General features: G+C 39.0%; 1 protein-coding gene across 2 annotated transcripts; it reads left to right on the top strand.

Annotated features, from left to right (window-relative positions):
• Nucleotides 1-440: 440 nt before the first annotated feature.
• On the top strand, nt 441-21,945 carry MANSC4 (MANSC domain containing 4). Of its 2 annotated transcripts, none has more exons than XM_075121047.1 (5): nt 441-556; nt 8,743-8,798; nt 11,236-11,904; nt 17,388-17,522; nt 17,857-21,945. In XM_075121047.1, exons 3-5 carry the CDS (start codon nt 11,676-11,678, stop codon nt 18,534-18,536), a joined length of 1,044 nt encoding a protein of 347 aa, XP_074977148.1. In that variant the 5' UTR covers nt 441-556; nt 8,743-8,798; nt 11,236-11,675; the 3' UTR covers nt 18,537-21,945. The 2 variants fall into 2 exon arrangements, with proteins under 2 accessions (XP_074977148.1, XP_074977144.1); XM_075121043.1 differs by lacking the exon at nt 441-556 and adding an exon at nt 1,658-1,853.
• Nucleotides 21,946-22,505: the final 560 nt, after the last annotated feature.

Here is a 22,505-nt window from a genome sequence, read left to right on the forward strand (position 1 = left end):
CTCTTAGCTGTGTTGTTTGTATGGTGCCTAGGACAGTGGGCCCCTGATCTTTGTTGAGGCAGTGACAGCATCCACCCTTATACACAATTATAATAATCTTTGTACAAGGTGTGCCTTGTAAGGTATCATTTGAAAACTCATAATTTGCCGATGTATGATAGTAACAACACAGTTTCCAAACCACACAGTGCTGCCCAGGCAAAAGTCTGTCCCAAACAAAGGAATGTGTGCTTGCCTTAATTTGCATTCAAGTGGGAAAAAGAGTCATTAAGCAGAAAGAGAAAACAAAAGAAGCTCAAACAGGTAAAAGAACCCAGAAGGGAACATCCTTCTACACAGACTCTTTTTCTTGTAGTTCCTAGCTGGAAATGTTTTTTCAAGAGGGGGACTGAAATTCTAGAAGGAGGGGGCAAACACCCGAAGACACCCCCCACCCCCCCCCCCCCCCCCCGTCTGGCATCACACTTAAGAATACAAAGGAAAACAGTCATTGGATTTGGGTTGAAAGGGGTCCTGACCTGAAAAGTTTGGTGAGCAATCTTGCTGGAAGCATGTGGTGAGAATTTTTGCTTGAATCTAATATAGTTTGTTAAGCTAGGGACTAGAAAGCATTTCATCTTTATTACTGACTTTTATAACTAATTGCTTGTACTCACTTAAAAGCTCTTTGTAGTTAATAAAATTGTTTATTGTTTTCATCTAATCCAGTGTGTTTAAATGTAAATGTCTGGGTAATTTCATTTATCATAATAAACTGGTGTAAATTATTTCTTTAAAGAAATAACAAACTTAATGAGTGACATGTTTTTTATAGCCGTGAATTTGGTGGGGCCCTAGCAATACTGTAATGTAAATAATAATAGGAAACATTACTTTTTGGAAGATCACCATCTTACAGATGATAGTTTGGTTTGTTTCCTTGGTGGTTGTACTCCTTGGGATTGAAATAACAAAAAGTATTGAAAAACTATGCTACGTGGCAATAAGAGTTTACCACTTAGAAGTAGATCGTACAAATACTTATGCACATGCTTAACTTTATGCATGTGAGTAATGTCATTGATTTCAATGTGATTAGTCACAAGCGTGCAGCACATGAATATTTGCAGCAACAGACATGAAGTGAGTTTAATTCAAGTACAACCACATGTCAAGGGTACAGAGTGACATAAATTGAAGATGAAAAAGACCCATCGGCTTGTGTAGTCTGTCCTCATCACAGCACTCTGAAGATGGGGAATGGGAATCAGCACAGCACATCATAGCATTGTAATACAATACGGTTACACCAAAATGTAATATCTCTGTGGTAGACTGTACCCTTGCTCACTATGGTAATAATCTTTGTACAAGGTATGCCTTGTGAGGTATCATTTGAAAATTGATAATTTGCTGGTCATTATTGTCCTGGTAAGATACGTGTGGGAACACTGTATGCAAAGTTAAAAGATTCCACTCTGTGGTGTTACTAACACATGTTCCAAGTCTGGGGAGTGGCCAAACCAGTTCTTTAGAGACAAAGGGCAAGCTGATATCTCAGCCAGGTATAAACAAGGCCAATGGGCTATTAAGGGGTGGGTGGGTGTGAGAGAGAGAGAGAGAAATCTACATTTTAGCAAAGAAACAGCATGGAGTTCCTGACCACGTAGACAATGCCATGCTCTCTGCTGGAAGTGCGTCATAAAGGGGAGAAGAGGACTATAAAAAGGAATGGGAGACACCCCATAACATCCCTCTTCCTTGCTCTCTGCCTACTGATTCACTGCACCAGAAAGAACAATGAAGTAACCACTGAATGGGGGAAAGGGTCCTGGCCTCAAAAGCTTGGCCAGTAAGACTGTTGAGAGCATGTGGTGAGAAAAACTTTACTTTGAATTTAACCTAGTTTGTTAACTTAGGCATTACTTGTCTTTTATCTTTCTTCTTCTTGTAACCATTTCTGTCTTTCATGCCTCATTACTTGTACTTACTTAAAATCTATCTCTTTGTAGTTTTAATTGTTTTAACGAATCCAGTGTGTTTGTTTGGGAAACTCCATTTGGGGTAATAAGATAAGTGAATATCATTTCTATTAATTTAATGATGGACTCTATATAAGCATGTATTGTCCTGGAGCAGGCTGGTCAGTACAGTACATACATTTCTGGGCGGGAAATCTAAGGCTGGGAGTGTGTTGGGGTCACCCTGCTGTATAAATAAGGCTGATAAGAGGCAATGTGTGGCTGGCTGCAGCACACACACAGACACAGCTGGGAATGACTTACATGTTGGAGGCTGTCTGTGAGCAGTCCAAGGCTGGAGGCTAAGCAGCAAAGCAGTGTAAAGTGCACCCCAAGTTAGAGGGCAGGAGTGACACAGCTACTCATTAATCTGGATTATAACCCGTATGTCACAATTTTACAGGCTTCAAAAGATACTTCGGGGCATGTTGATATTTCCCAAGACCGGATTGCAGGGTGCTGGATTGCCCCATGAAATTTGGGATGAATACAGAAATATTTAGAAGTAGTAACCCTGCTGGATGTGCGGGAGGCATATCTGTCTTTAGAATGGACAGCCATTTATTAGCTACATATTTACTCTTTTCCCACTTTGTCCCTTCCAAAAACTTTCCTAGACCAATGTATTGCAATAGAATTAAAGGCATGCCCCTATTTTTCCTCCCCACATGTCTCATTAGTAAATCAGTCAGTACCCATTACACATCTGGTGTTTAGGGCAGCGACAAAGCTCCTCCACACCTGTCTGTTTCTTTCAATGGTTCCCTAGCTGTGCCCCAGGTTTTTCAGCTCAGCCTCCATAGTTCTGCACCATGTTGTTTGCAGGTGACTTTGTTTTCACTTGCCTTCAGGTGTCCATCTTATTGCTATTGTGGTGATAGAATCAGTTTCCATCTGAAGCACAGGGCCAATCCATCTCCAGCGCTTCCTGGTAATGATGGTGCTCATATCTTCTTGGCTGCACTGTGTGAATAGGTCTTGGTTTGATATTGTTCTGGGCCAAAAGATATGGAGAATTTTTCTGAGGCAGGTTGTATGGAATGAAGACAGTTTGGACATGTCATACTTTGTCATTCCCCAGCATTTTGCACTATAAAGTAGTATTGGAAGTACGCAGCTCTGATAGATCCTGAGTTTGGTTTTCCTGTTGCATTTTGATTATTTCCAGATTGTAATTAAGCTCCTGCCGGTGTTCCTGGCTTTATTTATTCTGTTCTGGATATCCTGACTTGTTCCACCATCTTGGCTGTTGGTGCTGCCCACGTATGTGTGACTGTCTCATTAGTAGCATTTACCTATTGTCAGGTTATCTGCAAAATGGGTCTTTGCTCCAGCCATATACCATGGTGGCTGTGATATCACCAGCAAAGTGCACGGCGAGACTTACCAGAGAACAGGAACTGGTGATCTGTGACTTCAGGGGACCTGACAAAGCAAAACAACCCCAAAGCCTATTTAAAATGTCTTGAGCACTGAATGCCCCACAGTTCGCATCTTAAGGAAGGATGGTTCTTGTTTGGTTTGTTATTGCCTTAAAAAAACCCACTGACAAACAATCCAATGGTGTAAATTACCCCAGGGTTTCAATAGAACATAGTAGCAGAGGTGCTTGTTTGTCTCCATCTTATAATATCAGCCATTGTCCTTGCTCAATGCTACAAGTCAGTAGGATCTAGCTGCAAGAATAGACAGACTAAAATCACACATTTAGAATAAAAGTCACAAGATTTTGCTTGGAATAGAAAATACATTGTGAGCTCAGCAAAATCCTCTCCTCTTTCCCTCTTCTAATACTCCAACAGACTGACAGATTTAAATCACCTATAGCAAATGCTCAAGATCCGAACATAAAGTTTAAACAAAAATATTCATAGTAACATTTGCATTTTGATTGTTTTGTGTTCTGTTGTACCAGAATGCACTTTACCAGGTGGAATGGGAGAGAATCTCCAACATGTGCTTTCACTTTGATTTTGCTTACATGGGGTTCTAAAATTGCCAATGTTTCTCCCACCTCCTTTCCTTTCCTTTCCTTTCCTTTCCCATGCCAACTCTGTCTCCATAGGGAAATGATCTGTGTACTTAACAGGTTTACAAGAGTAAGTTTTCAAAGCCATATTGGGTAAACCAATTGTGTCAGTTCTGCTGGTGAGGGGAACCTTTTTTCTATTTCTTCAAGGCTCTCTTGAGTAATTCAATAGTCATGCCCCATACACAATGGCAACAAAACATTAGCCAAAACCATTTGAGAACATGGTAAATTACAATGTGGAGGACCTTGCAACAGTGCTAGCTAATTGCTAACCCTCCCAAACTCCTCTTGAAGTCAACGGGAGCTGCAGGTACTCAGCATTTCAGAGAAATCATGCCCAAGGAAATGGGGGCTCATTGGTGTGACGGTTCTTGGGGTACCCAGTACTGAGAGTCACCTTGTTACCGACTGCCTCAGCATGAGGGAGTCTTCCTTGGTTTAGTACTGTGCAAGGCTAAACAATTAAGCCTTGCACTGCATCACCAGCTAAAAAGGGTGGAGTGACAACGCCCCCCTGCCCAAATGGGCCATCACAGAGAGACATGATCCTTTAGTGACTAATTTTTACTCCATGTCCTTAAAGTATGCTTTCAATATAAATAATTGTTTTCTTAAATATTACATACATCTCACAATGATTCTGAATCTTGACAAGTTACAAGCTTTCTGTAGATACCTTACACGTTACTATTCATGGCTAAATATCCTGTATGACACATGCTTGGTGTAGCGAGTTTGTCAGGTCTGAGGTAAGAATTGTTTGCAAAGAACAGGGGACCCTTTCCCAAGGGAAATCTGCATCACAACTGTATTTTAATAGTAGTATATAGCCATGTGACAGCTGCTGCCTTGGCCAACATGCTAAGGACTGAATCAGGGACCTCCAGAGCTAAAAACATTACTCTCTACAGCTTAAGCTAAAGAGGCAGACTATATAGCTGAGAACGGTAACATACTGACATCCTCTGTGGACTGGGTACAGAGGGGGACATGTAACACTTCATCTGGGAGCCCAAAGGCAGAGGAAGTTTGTCCCAAGCCTCTGAGGCCCATGCTGCTTTGAATCCCAGAAAAGTCCTCACTCATGGGCCAGGTCAGCTATCATCTTGGCTAACAGCAGGCACTGAACCAGGGCTCTCCAGAGCTGAAAACACAAGCCTCTACAGCATGAGTTGAAGAGTCGGTCTCTGTAGCTGGGGGCTGTAACAAACTCACACATCCTCTTTGGAATGAGCAGAGAGGGGGACGCACCACACCCACTGACAAAGGGGAATACAAGTGGCAGCTTGAGGACTCACATGAGATCAAGGCTCTACTGTGCTAGATGCTGGACAATCACATAGTAAGAGATGATCTAGAGGGCTTAAAATCTAAACAGACAAGACATACAAAGGGTGTGAGGGAAAAGTATAATTATTCACATTTTGCAGATGAGGAGCTGAGGCATAAAAGAGACCAGGCGACTTGCCCAAGGTCATGCATTGAATCTGTGGCAGAGCAGGGAAATGACCCCAGATCTCCTGGGTACCAATCCAGTGCCCTAACCACAGGGGAACATTGATATATTTTTTATTTATTTAAATAAACCTTGGATTTTGGCAATCTGAACACAACAGCACTGTGCTAGTACGTGCGAACCAGAAAGTGAGCTGTTATAAACGGAACGTAATTCTCACCAGTCTAATATCACTGTCTAAGGTAAAGGCAGTGTAAAAAGTAAACAAGCAACACACATGGGGAAAAGTAAATTAGATTTTAAAAGTTCTTTTGATGTTAATAATCTAAGATGTGAGCACTACCACGTGAGAGAAAATGTTAAATACATACGATTTTCACACTGTCTCCACCATAAAAAGTTAGTTACATTCTTCCCTAGTATAATTCTACTGCCAGTAATTCCTAGGGAGGAATTAGACCCAGTGATTTAAGGTCTATTGGAAATGGTGAGTCAAATGCTGCCCCTGCTTAGCATTTTGCTTGTCATATGATACAAAACAGGCATATCTGGAACATAGGATGCACGCTTCAGTATTTCAGCCTTAAGAAGATCAGAATTGCAAAAGGCCATGTCTTCTGAGAGAAGCTAATTGGAGTAGATTTTATTTCAACTGCAGGCTTTATGGTTCTTGAAGGATGGGCTGCTAAACAAGGATAATCCCCTTCTCAAATTCCCAGCCAAACAAAGCGCTTCTTACAGAGTTCTCTCAACATTGTTATTCAAAAAACACATTTTTAAGTAGTTGGTTACATTTCATTCCCATTATTTTCAGCTTATTTTATCTGCCTTTTGATAGGCCATTTAATATGTTCTTTGCCTGCAATGAAAATTGTTTTATAGCACACGTTTGAAAAGAATGCGACAGGGAAGACAAACACATTGACTTTCTTATTTGTTACCAAGCACTTGACCTGTCTTTCCTTCATTCTTTATTTGTACTTATTACTGTTCTCAGGTGGCTGTTTCTGAAGGCAAAAACATGTCAACTGTTCTTGTCTTGGTAGGTATTCTCCATGGATCATGAGAATGTTCAGTCACTAGAGAGTAGAAAGGAAGCATGTGTGCTTGAATCACGGCCTTGACTCTCAATCTGTTGAGCATATTAGGCAAAAGACTCCAGTTTGTGACTGATTCAGGTGAAAAGTGTTTCCTAACAAATTCTGAATTGGGATCAGGCAGATAGAGCACTGTCTCTGGCTGCTCCTGCAGAGGGAATCACCTGTTAGTAGGCACTTTTGTTTAGTGGCAGTAACAGATACATCCCAGGCTGGGCTGGAATTCCCTTGCTTGGTCTCTAGGTCTGTCTAGACTAGGATAAATGGTGTGGTTTAAAAACAGGATGGTTAACATATTTTAAAGTCTTAGTGCAGACAGGGCAAGTTGTGTTTCAACACATGATATTTGGAGAAGGGGGACATTCAATAAACTATCTGAACTGTGTGCAACTTTCTGAGGAATGTGGTTGCAGGTTTTGTAATGAAAGTTCTAGGTTCTGATACAAACTCCAGTGCATTAATTAGTGGATTTGCTAAAGTTTGTGCCCCTTTGCAATGAATTTAGGCCCAGTTTAAAGTGAATCTAGGCAGATTTATGGTTTCACATGTGAAGCTGGTTATACATCGTTATAACACAAAACCAATTAAGACTCAATGGGCTTTGACTTCAAGTTTGTCAGGGTTCATTTGAATCTCAAAGTCAGAGAGACTCTCAGGGTATGTGCAAACCTCCCCTTCTCCCTCCCACCCTTGGAACAATGTTGAAGGAAAGGTTCACAGGAAACTCCATAAACAGAAACTTCAGCATTTCACCTAACTCTACTATTTAGCTGAGATGAGTCTGAACCGAAACCTTGGAGTCTGATCACCCCAAACCTTGAGGAAGTTTGAATCCAGTTCCTGGATTTGTGACTGAATAGTCTCTCTATGCTGGGCTGAATCCAAACCTTCACAGAAAGCTAGGTCAAAAATTTTTAAACTGAACGGTTTTCCAGCGATAGATGCAGTTTCATCAAGATCAAAATGTTTCACAGGAATGTTGATTTCAATGACATTTTTAATGAGGGAAAAAGTCTAAATGGTTCATTTATATAAGATAAAATGTTTTGTTTTGACCTTCTGGTTTTGATTAATTTTGTTTTGACTTTTATAATATATTAAATACAAAACAAAGCATTTAAACATTATTAAAAAAATACATTTCAACACTGTCAATGATACAATTAAGAATTATTGAGACAAAATGATTCAACTGTCCTGAATTTAAATTATTTTAGAACTTTTGTTTCACAGTTAGCTTGAAATGTTAGCTTTTTATTGCAATTCAGAACAATAACAAAATAAACAAAAAACTCAAACCCACCAAAAAATCAGCAAAGGTAGATTTTGCTGTGAAATTGAAATGCCAGTTTTTGACCAGCTCTCCCTCCAAACTTTGAGGAAGTTTAGTTCTGAACTTTACAACTTAAGGACATAGTTAACTCACTTCAATGATAGTATATATTTCAGTTCCATAAACTTACAGAAGACCTGGCAACAAATTAATGTCACTGTTGCACTAAGGAGAAGCAAAGACAAACACATTCCAGAGCAATGAGATATGCAAAAACTTTTAACACAGATTCTGCAAGCAGACGGCTGGACCATTGTCTTCCCCAGGGCTCCAGATTTCTATAGGGGTCTATCCCCACAGACCTGAATGTGGGATGGAAGCATTTACTTTTTTATTCTCGTTTGCAAATGCATTCTTATTTCACACATTTCAATCCCCTGTCCAATACTTATGTACAACTGATGCCAGAACATCACACTTTAGATTCAAACAAACAGCTACATCGGCATGTGGAAACTCTAATAGTAGCAAAAAAGTTTATTTTCCTTTTTTGCTTGGGTTTGGCATAAAAAGAGTTAATGCATGAGCACCATCTTCTCTAGGGAGCTCTTGGGTTGTGCCATTATCCCTGCATGCAGGTAGAAAACTTCAGGTAGCGATTTCCATTTAAAACAGGTATTGCTACAAAGTACATTCTCCCCCTTTGTTGTTGCTATGTTTACAAATCTCTCTGCATAGCAGGATCATAGATGACTGTAATCTCAAAGAAAATAAACAATTGCCAATTTGTTTCCTAAGAGTAAATCTTAGAAGAAAGATCTATGAAATACTATTGAAAACAGGAGGATCTGATTGGACACTGACCAGGCTCTCTTTGCTCACAGAAAACAGCTCTACATCCCTCCCCCTGGAGCACATGGAACAACCAGACTTTCTGCAGGTAAGACACTGATGTTTGCTTCTTGTGAGATTTTGGGGATATCTATATTCATTTATCATTTAAAAATCTATTCATGCATCTCCCCATAGCAGAGTCATCATTAAATGATGCAAAAAGTGGCAACAAAGCTGCAATTATTTAATAGGCAAGTAAAGTGTTTGATTTGTTGGGAATTGTCCAGAGGAGCTTCAGATACCTTGGATGGTAAAATCCATTTACATTTCTTTAAAGGGAAAAAAAAAAGTGAGGATTCCTTGCAGTTATTCTTGCTACAGATATTTATCTAGAGTGGGGGAGGAGAGAGGAGTTAAAATTAATGCAAAGGAAAATGGATGCTATTACTGTAGCCTGAATGGAGCACACTGCAGAAGAGCAGAAAAATTATACAGAGGTAATGAGATGGGGAAAATACCTGTGGCAACACCTATACTTTACCAGGCTGGAAAGGAATTGAAAGTGTACGTTGAAATTGAATATTTATATGCAGAAAGCTACTTGTTACACACATGGGGTCCGATACGGCAAACACTTACTATTCTCATAAGTAGTCTGCTTTGGACCTGTCCTCTGTATAGCATTTAGTTACAGACTTAACAAAAGTGACAGTACTTTAGCATTTGTCACCTTATTGAAAATGTGATGCATGACAATTAGTCATTACCAGGTCTGAGTGACACTTCAACCTCCAGACATGTTTAGGTCTCAGCCCTGAATCTTGTAATGTACAGAGCCACAGTGAAGTCAGAGAGGCTCTGATTGGTTACTGGGCTCCAACCACATGGAAGGAGTTATAGGACTGGGGCCTTAGCTACTAATTCCTTTTATGAAAAGTGTAAAAAATTGTTGATTGTACATCAACTGCTGTGCAGCACAGCAAATGTATAAAAGAAGAAAGTGCAGCGGAGTTGAAGTAGTATAACAAGGGTTTCTGCAAATATGTTTACTATTCCTATAAATGTGATGGGCCTAATTCTGATTCCCTTCCTGATGTAGAGAAGTACCTTATTCTACAAATAACCCGATTTATTTCAATTGAGAGTAAGGTACTATTCATTGTAATGAGGAAAGAATATGAATAATTTGTTTTGAACCCAGTTCATCCCACTTGCTGCATCCTTCCTCAAATGGTTCAGAATATGGTAAGTTTCCCTTCATGGAGAAAACAACAGTGGGGAAAAAAGAAGCCCTCAATAATTGTACATGCCAGTCCTATAAAACAAAACAGGCTCAAAATTCAAAATAAAATGCTGGAGAAAATGCTATGACATTCTCTACTTCTGGGATTGCCCAAAATCAAGAGACCTCTGGCTAAAAGTGGAAAATTAATGCAAGAGTTATTTCAGGGGTATATACTCCCAACACTGAGTGTTAGGGGGTTCGGTAAATGATTAGGTTAGGATATACAAAAAATTGAGCACACACAGGTATCTGTTTGGAATCCTTGTGACTGTAGCCAATAAAGGTATTCAGTAATTATGGCTCCTGTTCCGCCATTGGATTCATGTGAGCAGTCCTGTGCTGAGCCCCATTAACTTCAAAGGAGCTCTATACAGACATAAGGCTGCACCTGCACTGACCTACTTGCAGGATCAAGGCCTGATGTTGCAAAGAATACCTAAAGGCAACATCAATATGTAGTTCACAAGAAAAATTCAATTATGTGCATATAACCTTGATGTTTTTAGGTGCAACCAGAGAAATTTTCTTGATGCTATCTTTGCTGAAAAATCACATCCTCTTATAAAATACATATTAATAGCAAAGGATTGCTTTTCTACTGACATCCTTCAAATCTGCACATACAGTCCACTGATTATAAACTATCTGGTGTACTGTAACATCTTTAAGCTTTTTAACAGGGCTGTCGCGCGCACATACACAAAGGAGGAAATCATGGAGCGGAGCAGATGTTCAAAAAGCAGGGGTTAGTTTTTGCAGGGCAGGTATGTGAAGAACTGTACTGACTCCAGCTGCTCCCTGTTACAATGTGAGCACGTATAATGTCAGACCTTCTACAAGATCAAACATAAGCAGAGAAGTCCATACAAACTGAATTCTTAGTCTTGTGGAACTTTGAGATGGAAAAGACCAATTAACTATTCAGTCCATCTGATGATACGTGCAGGATGCACCCTCCTTGAGTCATTGCCAATTGTTATTGTTATCTAAACAAATAAAATAAAATGCTTTTTGAAGAACTGAAGGGGGTGGGAAGTAGAATCAACTTTCCCATATTTGGTTGCTATGCAGCAGAAATTATTTAAATACTTAAACTGTAGCTAATAAGAAAAGGAAATATATGTGTGGCCACCAATTCATTCAAAAAGTATCAGGAGACTAAACCAATCCCTTTCTTCTGTGTTACGTGTAATAATGAACCTGAACCAGATGGGAGACCTCTCTGCTCTCAAATGACTGAAATATTTGCTTTTTCCAGAGAAAGAACTGGAGTGATTCTGCTAGGATCACCATTATTCTGTATTTATTCACACATTAAAACTGTCTGCAGTAGTTTGGTTTAACAGGACAAGCAAGGCTGACTCAGGATCACGTGGTCCAGCTTTTTGAATGATTAAAGGCAGTGTGTATCTGGGGTGCAGAAGAATAGAAATTCATGAAAGAGACATTAAGAATTTCAACAGTCTCCCAGGGACTCATCTTGAGAGAAAAGAAGAAGAAGAAAAAAACCCCAACCCTACAATATGTAAGTCAGAAAATGGCTCAGTCAAGCAGGATCATGGGAACAGCTTAAAAGAAACTAGTTCCTTCTCCTGGCAGTGTTGCCACTTCTCAAGAGATTCTCTCTCAAAATGTTGGCTAGTCCCCAGTGCTTCGGGCTGGAGAACGGGTGCTTACTAAGCCGATCACATTGAGGAGATGTTTCTGTTGGTGGCAGTAGCAGAAGTGCTGTTTGTTCTGGGTTTGGCGTGGAGGTCAGATTCTCTTTGCTCACCCACTACTTTTTACAAAAACTGCTGGATCCGACGCTTCCCAGGTCTTCTGATTGATCTGGAGGAATCTCAGAAGAGGGGAGCCCAGGTGCTGAAGATTTATGCAGAAGTCACAGCCCAGCAGTGCAGCCGGACCTGCTGCCTTCTGAAGAATGGTAAGTGTTTATTATCTGCTTCTGTGTATGTCCTATACGCTCTATATTAAAAATATGTATTACCACACATGACGGAAGTTAATTTTAGGCTGTTTATACATCACTTATTATTCCAAACAGTAAGAATGCAAAAATGTGGCTATATTTTGAGGCTGGAAAGCAAGGACACATCTAAACTATTCCACTCCTATCTCCCACCTTTATCCTTATAGAAGTGAACTTGGCTACTTGAACTCTTTGGAGGCGCAAACTAGAATGCTGACATTCTTAGATAGGACTAAGAGTAGGGTCTGTCTCTCCTGAACAATGGAGGAATGATATGTATTTATTTAAATGTTAATGAAATGGAGGAACTCTAGATTTCCACTACAACACTGGTTTCTTGGGAACAACGTGCTAACAACACTACGGTTTAAGTAAAGGAGACTCACAACATCCCTGGGAGTGACTGTCACCAGCAATCAGGCTGACAAGACCATTACTCCCTAAGTCATACTAATGATTTCAATAGGACTACACTCAAAGTAAGTTACTACTAAACCTAAGTAGGGATGGCAGAATCAGGCCTTCACCTGTGATAAGTTGACAAACTCCTTGGGGTAGGGACCATCTTTTTGTTCTGTGTTTGTAGAGCACCTAGAACAATGGGGACCTGGTCCATGACTAGGGCTCCTAGTGCTCACATTTCACAAATTATGAAACAGACTCAGAGCTGTTATTTGACTTGCCAAAGATATATAAAAATACAATATTAGAGGTGGAATTAGAACTCAGGAGCTCCTGATTCTTAGCCTCAAACCACATGATGACTCTACTGCTTCTCTGTACAATTGCAGAAAGCTAAAGATTCTGTTAGGTTTCTGCATTGGCATTAATAGGGCAGGATGCTTTGTTATGATATTAGCCCTGAACAGGATCAAATCAGATACTGGAAAATTTGCATAGCAATAGTAAAAGCAAAGCCTTCTTGTTTAAGTTTTGAGGATATTTTGGATGACCTATTGGGGATAGGCACCTATGAGGAAAATTAAGTGCCTGCATCATGAATTGGGAGGGTTTGGATATCAACAAGGGGCATTTTGGGAGGACTTGATTTGCTTACAATACAATGACTAAATAGTTTGATATAAATGTAGGAAAAATTTATCCCAGATGGAAAAAAAAATTCTATATGCTTTGCTTGCATTTTGTATGTCTTGCCTAAGAAATTTCCACTAAAAGATACAAAATTTGGACTAGATTTCTGAGGAAGATTGGTAATGGCATATGGAACATTACAACACAAAGTCAGAGGTTCAAATATGGTTCTGTTACAAATAAGAGTTTGTTATCTATTGATGGCATTTCAATTAACTAAAATAAAATTTAAAAACACTCTCTAGTTCCCAGTAGACAGATCTACCACCAAAACTACCATTCCAAACAACCATTACAATTGGCAGTCTCGTCAAACAGGCAAGGACTGAATGGAAACAGAGATACAAAAACACCGTTGGTCCATTCAAAACAGTGTTTTATGGACGCTGTGCCGCTTTTGCCAGGGAAATTTACTCCCTCATTGCCCATGCTGTACGTACTTGCTTTTGTTTCCAGGACTCTCAAGTTAAAATAATTAGAACAACCTAACTTAAAGTTGCCTGCTAACTCCCTAAGGTAACCAAAACATTACTATAACATGCTCTTGCAATACTCATTTTTTTTCCTATCAAAGAATCCCCATCCTTACCAAGAATTATGATTGGGGAAAATTAATTAGCAAGCCCATTCAAACCAGCTTCACTTACCTTAAGCATAAAACAAACAGACATTTTAAAGGGTATCTAGGCTCGAATATTTTATTCCTTTTCAAATGAACTGAGACTTCTTTTTGTGACCTTTAATGAAAGAATTTAGTGAAAATTGCACATGCTGAGTAATCAGTAAAAACAATGTCACTTTTAAAAGAAAATTTTGAGATAAAAACAGACGTCTGCATTGGCTCCTGAAAATCTTCCAAAAATCTTACTTTCATACTACTTTTGTATGGGACTGGGTCCTTGCTTTGAAGTAAAATTTAGCATTCCTTTTTGCAGGTATTTTGGGTTCTTAAATAAGACATACTTTAACCAGGAAAACTGCAGAGTATTTGATGCATAATAGTGCTAAAAGAAACAAGATATGCTATCATCACAGGCCATATTAGTGCTCTATACATTAATAATGTACACCTACCTCTAAGGGTAAGGATACAGATTGCTACTGTAATTAGTGAAAACTGAGGAGTACAGTTGTATCTAAGGTAAAATTATCAACAAGAACAAAAATATAAAGCTTCTAGTTTTCAAACAATGACTGTACGAAGTTTGTACTCCTAGATTATTAGCATTTGTAAAGCACTTTAGGATCCCTGGATGAAAGAGATCATGCAACTGCAAATATATTTTGCAAACATGCATTGTTCCAGCTTCCCAAAATACCCCTGGTAATTCACTTTACCTCTATACACCTGATCTTTTAGTCTTGAACTTCTGTTGAGCATAAACTGTATATTGTACATTAACTCCTGTGATGTGGATTACTAATGTCCACTAGTGATCAAATATTGTATTAGTCATTATTCTACAACAAATATTTGAAAAGCCATTTTCATGCTGTTTGCTTACCATTATTTATTAAAACCAAAAGAGCAAATGGAAAGGCTTATTGGTGCTGAGAGCATTTTTCTGTATAGCCAGTCTTACAAGTGGTCTCACAGACTATCGGGGTTGGAAGGGACCTCAGGAGACCATCTAGTCCAACCCCCTGGGCAATCTCCAATTTTTGCCCCAGATCCCTAAATGGCCCTCTCATGGGTTTAGCAGGCTAAGGCTCAAACCACTGAGCTATCCCTCCCACCCAGTGGTCAGTGAATCTTAAGTTCTTTTACACATGGAGAATACTGTTTTCTGTGCATGACCCACAATGATGCGTAGAGCACTCAGGGAATGGATGAAAATATTTATAGAGTGACTGAAGATGGCTATGTAACACTGTAGTATTTATGCACCAAGTCTGGTATGTGTTTGAGTCTTATTTAAAGACTGGGACAAAATGGAGTCTGAATTTTCTATGAAGCCTTCACACAGAATGTTTTTTCCGTTATTTTCATAATGACAGTGTTTATACTTCCTTGCACCTGTCTTTTATTAAAGAACACATGTATGCTAACCGCAAGCTTTTATCAGCCTAACAACTCATTGGAGGCTGATGACAGTTGACTAGAATTAGATACAGAATATGAAGAATGACCTCAGACAAGGAAAACTCGCTAATTATATTCTGTTTTTGAAACATGATCATACCTCCCTTTGGCAGAATTTTCATTAGCATTTTTAAGATACTCCTCTGTTATTTATTGATTTTTCTGTGTTGGTTCCAACTGGGCAAAGAAAGTTTTCGTTTAAAACCCAAAGTCTGGTCTATTTCCGCTGTAACATGTTATTGGTAATAGAATTGTAATTACTTCATTCAGAAAGCTGGTGTTTTCATATTCATAATAGACAAATCAAGTGCATATCCTGAAACTCAGAAATAGTTATTTTTAAAAAAATATCATCTCTTTTACTGCACTAATTTTGCTTGTCTATATTGACAAGCCTATTTCCAAGTAGTATTTTGATTGTGTTACTCTGATGTAGTATGCAGGCTACTAAATGAAAAAAATATTATAAAATAAGCAGAGAAAAGATTAAAAGGCTGGTTTTGGTATATTTCAACAACAAATATCTTCCTCTTTTTTCACTGTAGATAACTGAAAATGCTGTGTGAGAGTGTAAATACGGGGTGGGGGGGGAGAAGAGTTGTGATTTTTCCATGATTATTCATGGAAATGGTATTAACAAAATTATTCCAAAAGCTAGTTCCCTGTTGGACAAAGCATAGGGCTGATTGTTGAAATAAACATCACAATAATGTAATACATTTATTACATGCTGTTTGTTTCTGAATTATTCTGTATGGATTCAGTATAACATTAAAGATTTTTGTTATTGCTGTAAAGGATATACATACACTGCAGTTAAAATCGGATTTGTTTACATCAAAAACTACAGCATCAGTCCAGAAATGTTTTTGTAGCAAGTGCTCAGCTCTGTTGATGCATATGTGTTCTAAGCAGAGCTATGCTGACACATACCATGCATATCTAATCTCGAAAGCACACTACAAAAACAAATGGTCCAATTCAAATTCAAAAATATGGTCAGCATTTTCCCATATGCTCTGCTAACAGCGAGAATTAGTACCACAAGATACCCCTTTTAATTTTTCATTTCAGACATAGCTTCTTTGCTATAGACTCTGGCCCCAATCCTGAGCCCTGTATGCAAGTAGCCCTGTTTATCTCAGTTTAGTTTAGTATGTGGCAGGGGAAGAGGAGATGAGGTAAAGAAACTATGATGGTAACAAAAGCTAATAGTAATCTTACTGATGGTACCAAAAAAGAGTAAATCAATGCAGTGAAGGAGAATTAGCTTTGGACAAGATGTTTTGCTTTTGAACACACTATAAAATAGTCTCACAGGAAATCCTGCCAGTGTTCTGAACTGCACCTGACTTTAATTTAATGAAAAGTATTTTAGGAGTAGTATTAGACAAGTACAAGGGACAAAATTTTCAGATGTGCCTAAATGACTTAGAAGCCTAAGTTTCATTTTCACAAGTGGCTTTGGTACTTAGAAGCCTAAGTCTCAAGGCAATGGGACTTGTGCTGCTAAGACATCTAGATACTTTTTTTTATTTTTATCCACAGACTTCTGTTTTTTGGCTGATAGATCTGAAACCCAAATGATAGTATATCAAACCTGGAGTTGTATAGACTTAACAGGTACCCACTTATTGTGTCCCCCACCCCACCCCCAAAAGGTACAATACTGCACTGTCAAAAAACCAGATGATGATGGCTGGTTTAGGGGATTGTTAATGAGGTAGGCCTTGTGCTCGAATGCAGTCCACCTCAGTAGTGACCAGAAGCACTTGCTATCTGACAGCTTTTTAATAACCTGTGTGAAATGAGTAGGTGGTTTCAGACCAGTTCCTAATGGACAGTCATCCATGTCACAACAGCTACCATCTCAAAGTCACCCTTGCTGGCAGCTTTAGAGGTCCAGAACCATCTCATCAGTAGAGTTGGACAGTCCAGAACAAGGTTGAGACACAATGAAAGGAGCTGTGTGGAGAAGCTTGTAATACCACTGGACTGTGGCATACCTATTCTGCAATGGAAATAACTCAACTTTTTCTCTGCCCGCTTGCCCAATTGTAAAATGAGAATTAAAAATACTTACAGTACTTACCACACAGGGTGCTGTGAGGCTTAATGAAAAATGGTAAAATGTTATGGTTTAAGTGCCCTATGTAACTGTCCATTATTATAACTCTTTTAATGTTAAGCAATAGATATGAAAGGCTATGTGCCTGGGTCATCATGCCCACACAAACTCCATTTTGCTCTTTTCTCATTATAGTTTCCTGTAACCTGGCAGTTTTCTACTTTGAAACTATCCATGAGAACATTAATTGCCTGCACATTTATTGTCCAGCCTTGGAAAGCTGCATATTGAGGGCTGGAACCAATGTCATTTTGTACAACATCACAACAGGTAACAATGTATTATGCACACACAGGCTGAAGCAGGCCAGTGATGGGGTAATTGACTATCATGTCGGTTCAGTCATTATGTTAAGATGAGGGGTAAACATCACCTTACTTCATTTGAAGCACAGGTACACATGGTAAAAGTATCTTGGGGACTTTTTTCTTTGTCTACAACGTTATAAACTAACTTGTAAATTTCGTTTACTTCCATGTATGTATATATTTTATTTCCTCTCTTTCATTCAACATTTGAAAGATTAACAGAAAATTCACAAGTATGCTATTCTTTACACTTTCAGATGTGTATTTAATGTGTTGTTTTTTTCCTTCTTTAACAGGGATTGATCCGGATCTTCTTGTTTTTGAAAAATTGTCTTATAAGGATCCAAATACCCGTTCCTCTTTTAACAAATGGGAAAGGCAAAATAACTCCAGGACTGATGATTCAGAAAAATGCCAACACAATAATGTCACATTGAGGTCTCTTCTACTCCAGTCTCCATCTTCTACCACTAGCCAGGGCTTTGTAGCAAATGATAGTCACAGCCACAATTCAAGTGGCTTGGTCCCAAAAACCAAACCAACCACACGTTCATGGGCAAGGTCTCTACCATTGGATGACCATTTTGCTCAGGAGACGGATTTGACTTCAGAAAGTACAGGTTTGACATCTAATTCAGACAAAATGATGTCTGTGTCCACTAAGATGATATCCCATTTGCCCAGTCCTGCTCGCTTAAACATCAGTCAGCAGCACTTCAATGAAACCAAAGGGTACAGTGGCAGGAACTACACTTCGGATAACGAGGGTCAACAACCTGCTTGGGTGGCAGTGGATATAGGTTCCTGGTTTGTCCCTGTGGTGCTTTGCTCTTCTTTCATCTTCCTTTGCTGTTGTACTGTTCTTCTGGCAGCTGGGCGCTGCAGAAAGAGGAGAGGTCACTATAAGCCAGTGCGGAGAGGAGAGGCAGGGTCCAGGCAGTGCATAAAATATACTCTTGTAAAGGATAGTTTGTAATAGCAGATACGAAAAGGTAATAAGGAGCTAAATAACCTGCATCACTCATGCTGGTGGAGAAAGAGGCAGCAACCGTATTTAGTGAAATACCTCTCTCAGTTTATTTCTTGGGGGTTTCCCTTTGGAGATTTTGAACTATTTTTTGGCAGATGTCTCAGCAGCTTTTGAGAACACTGTCGACTAAACATCCTGTTATGATTCTCTTTTTACTACCCACTGATCCAAAGAGATATAGGGCCAAATTCTAGTCACATGTACTTGCCCACAACTTCCACTGAACTCGGAGGTATTTGTGCATACCTTTGTTTATAATTTGATCCAGAGTAATTTATTTATTGCTAGAATCCTTTCCTAACTTCTCTGTAGAGACAATGGGCTTGATTCTCCACTTCCTCTGTGTGTATTCTTTGCCCTGCCTTACTTTATAGAACATGTGTAAAGCAAATGTAAAATGCAACCATATCAGAAAAGTAGCATTTTACACTTACTTTGCCTAAATCTTTATGGAAAGAAAAGGTGCAAGGTCATAGAGAATCAGACCTAGTTACTGTTAGATCATTAATATCCTGAACAACAGCCGTAAGTTTAAAACAGTGGAAATTAGAGTTTGAAAACACAGTTATCTATTTAACCATCCAGGACAGGATTGTTGCTACTGTAATTCCTTCAGTTCTTTGTTTTAAAATTATTCTGGTGATGGGACTTCCACAGTTTTTTAGGCCTTATTATTAGGAAATATACTTTAATATTTAGCCTATATTTTCCTTTGCCTGTTGCAGCATTCTCAATTGCCAATTCCCTTTTAGGCATTTCTAGCACCATGCTCTCTGGTCCCCTTCCTATCCTAGATGCAACGCTGTCTTTCACCTCCTCCCAAGCCAATTGCCCTCCGACTTGGTAAAGCTCTCCATATCCTACAAATGTCAGACACCCCAGAGTCCCCACTCCTCCACAAGATAATTGACTGAGTCTCTTGACACTATAGCAAAACACTCATTTAACTCTTAATAGTGTCTGGGCTACTGTTTCCATTAAAAGGGCCTCTACTTCTGTTCTCAGAGTAAATCCCAGAGACTGGATCTTTTGCCTTTCCCCTGGCAAAATGAGCATGAGGTATTTTAGCCAGACATTTTTCATTCTCCATGAAACACTGCCCTCTTGCACCACCTCAGACACACATTTCTTGTCCTTATCTGTGTGACCGGGGTCCCAGTGGGGGCCAGCTGTCGTCACTAAACTAGGGTGAACCCCAAAGAATGGGGTAGACAATCCCCAAAAAGCTGGTGGACATTCCAATACTTAGATTTACCAAGCCAGCATAAAATAGCTTCTTTATTACCTCACTGGTTACTCAGAAGTCCAAACAACACAGTTCCCTTAAAATGATCCAGCCTCAGGCCTCCATCTAGGTACCTAAGTCAAATATGACGATGTCTGAAAATCTTATTTCATCATATAAAAGAAAAGGTTCTACCAATCCCAAAGGATCGGACACATTGCCTTCCAGGTTAATGAATGTTTTAGATCTTACCCAAATGCATGCTACAGCCAATTCTTATTAACTAAACTAAAATTTATTAAAAAACAAAAGAGAGAGAGAGAGTATGGTTAAAAGATCAATATACATACAGACATAGAGTTCAATTAATTGCGGTTCAGATTCATAGCAGAGATGGTGAGCTTTGTAGCTGCAAAGAGTTTTTTCAGATCTAGGTTATAGTCCAATGCCCAAATTTCATATTCAGGGCATACCAGCATAACTGGGACCTCAGTCTTGCGATTCAAACTTCCCCCGATGAAGCTTAAGCAGACCTAAGATGACTGAATCAGGACCCAAAGATCTTTTATACAATTTCATGTCCTCTTTGACAAGTTGGGAGTTCTTCCAGGAACAAAAGGTAATTAGGATGACTTGAAGGGAGGTCCATCACTGGTACTTAGCTATAGAATTAACATAAGGCAATTTGCTTGTTCCTCCACCATTCACAGATTATTTGCTATACATTTCAAAGAGAGATGAAAACTGAGATATCCCATGTTTACAATTCATTTAACTGCTAGGATGTTCTTTTGATCTCTGAATTATAAGAATACAACATAGACAGGGACTGTTGATTATATTGTCAGCACTACTCATACATATGTAAGTACACAGAAACACAAACATTATCTCCCCACATGTCTTTTGAGGGTTATTTATTTTGCAGGATTTATTTATTTAACCCTTTCTAGCCATGCATCACAATCTGCAAAGCCTTTCACAATTTAGCCCCTCTCCATCCCTCCCCAAGCTATTACCCCCTCCTTCACTCTGTCAGTGAGGCCAGCCTCAATTCTCTCCCCACTTCTTTCACAAGCACCCTTGTGCTTTCTCCCAGGCTGCCTCCTTCAAGTCTTTCCCCTCCTTCAAGTCTGTCCTCAAACTTTCATGCTCTGTATGAATGCTGAGAAATACAATCTTATAATGGCTAGGTAGGTGGCAAATTGTGATTACTGCTCATGATTGGGTAAGATTATTTGTGTTACTCCATGTCATCTACACTGTTTATGTCAGATCTTTTGGACTGTGAGCTCTTTGAGGAAGGGACAGTTACTATATGTTTGGATAGCATATACCACAATGGGGCTCTGAAATTGTAGGCCTTTAGAAACTTCCATGATATAAATTATAAATAATACATAAAAATAACACTTCCTGTTCTGCACTGTATACTCTATTCCTGTGGTTTTCAACCTCTTTTTATTTGCGGACCCCTAAAATATTTCAAATGGAGGTGCAGACCCCTTTGGAATCTTATACGTAGTTTGCAGATCCCTAGGGGTCCACAGACCACAGGTTTAAAGCCACTGCTCTATTCATTAGAATGGCCCTTCAATGCCCAGTGTATTTTTCAAACCAAGTTACTAGATCAGCAGGGTAGTAAGCTGTCATCTTACCTTACACAAGAAGTTTGGTTAATGAACTTAGGCAAGTGCATTTTCACCAGTAACCTGGACTGTTCATCTTTTAAACTGGGTGATGTTTCAGAGTTCATCAATTTCTTTACTTTCTGTCAGAAGTAACTTGACCTGTTCTCTTGAACAAAGAGGTGTAAAAAGACACATAGGTTCAATTTGTGTTATTGTATTAAAATCATGTTCTTAAAGTAAAGTTTCTGTTCACTATACTTGTATACTTGTGATAAGATACACTGACTAAAGTTTAATTAATGAGCTGATGAGCATTCAATGCCAAGTGCCTATGTCATTACAGCAGAAGAGGTCAGTGTGAAAGCTGAATATTAATTACTATTATATTCTAGTTTCCTAAATTCTAACAAGCCTGTAAAGACCTATGATTATGTATATAAGTCTACGTGCACAAATACTACAAAACTGATTAACATTAGATTAAAGATATCTAGAAGTACTATTTTGGAGGGAGGAGAGATTAAATCAGCTGAAATAATGCAACAAAAATTTCATCTTTTTCTCTCCCCTCCCCTCCCTCCTCCCAGCTAACCCTAACCTATTTATATTTTTAGAATTAGGTTTTGAGGCTTGTTCTGGTTTTACTGATAAATTGGTAAGCTCTCCAAAGGAGTTAAAACATCGACATCCATGCCTACCTTGAACAAGATAACATCAATAATTGCACCCTCCCTGTGCCTCCTCCAGCTATCTCTAAGATCAAAATGGAACAACAGATCCTGGTTCTGCACGTTGAACTTTTGAATTAAAGATGAAGGCGCACGTAATCAGTTTCATTTTTTTTTAAAATTAGGTTTCTGGCAAGTTCTGGTGATTCCTCTGATGGGCTACATTTAGATGCTATTACATTACAACATTACGCATTACTATAACTACATACATTAAATGAATGAAATGGTCAGCCACATCCCCACAAATGATAAACAGTTGTGGTTTTTTGTTTTGTTTTGTTTTTTAACCACCAAAACCATTAACTAGTACTTTTCATCCTCTGAGCTC

Source organism: Caretta caretta, chromosome 1, assembly GCF_965140235.1.
Source record: "Caretta caretta isolate rCarCar2 chromosome 1, rCarCar1.hap1, whole genome shotgun sequence".
NCBI classification, from domain to species: domain Eukaryota; kingdom Metazoa; phylum Chordata; order Testudines; family Cheloniidae; genus Caretta; species Caretta caretta.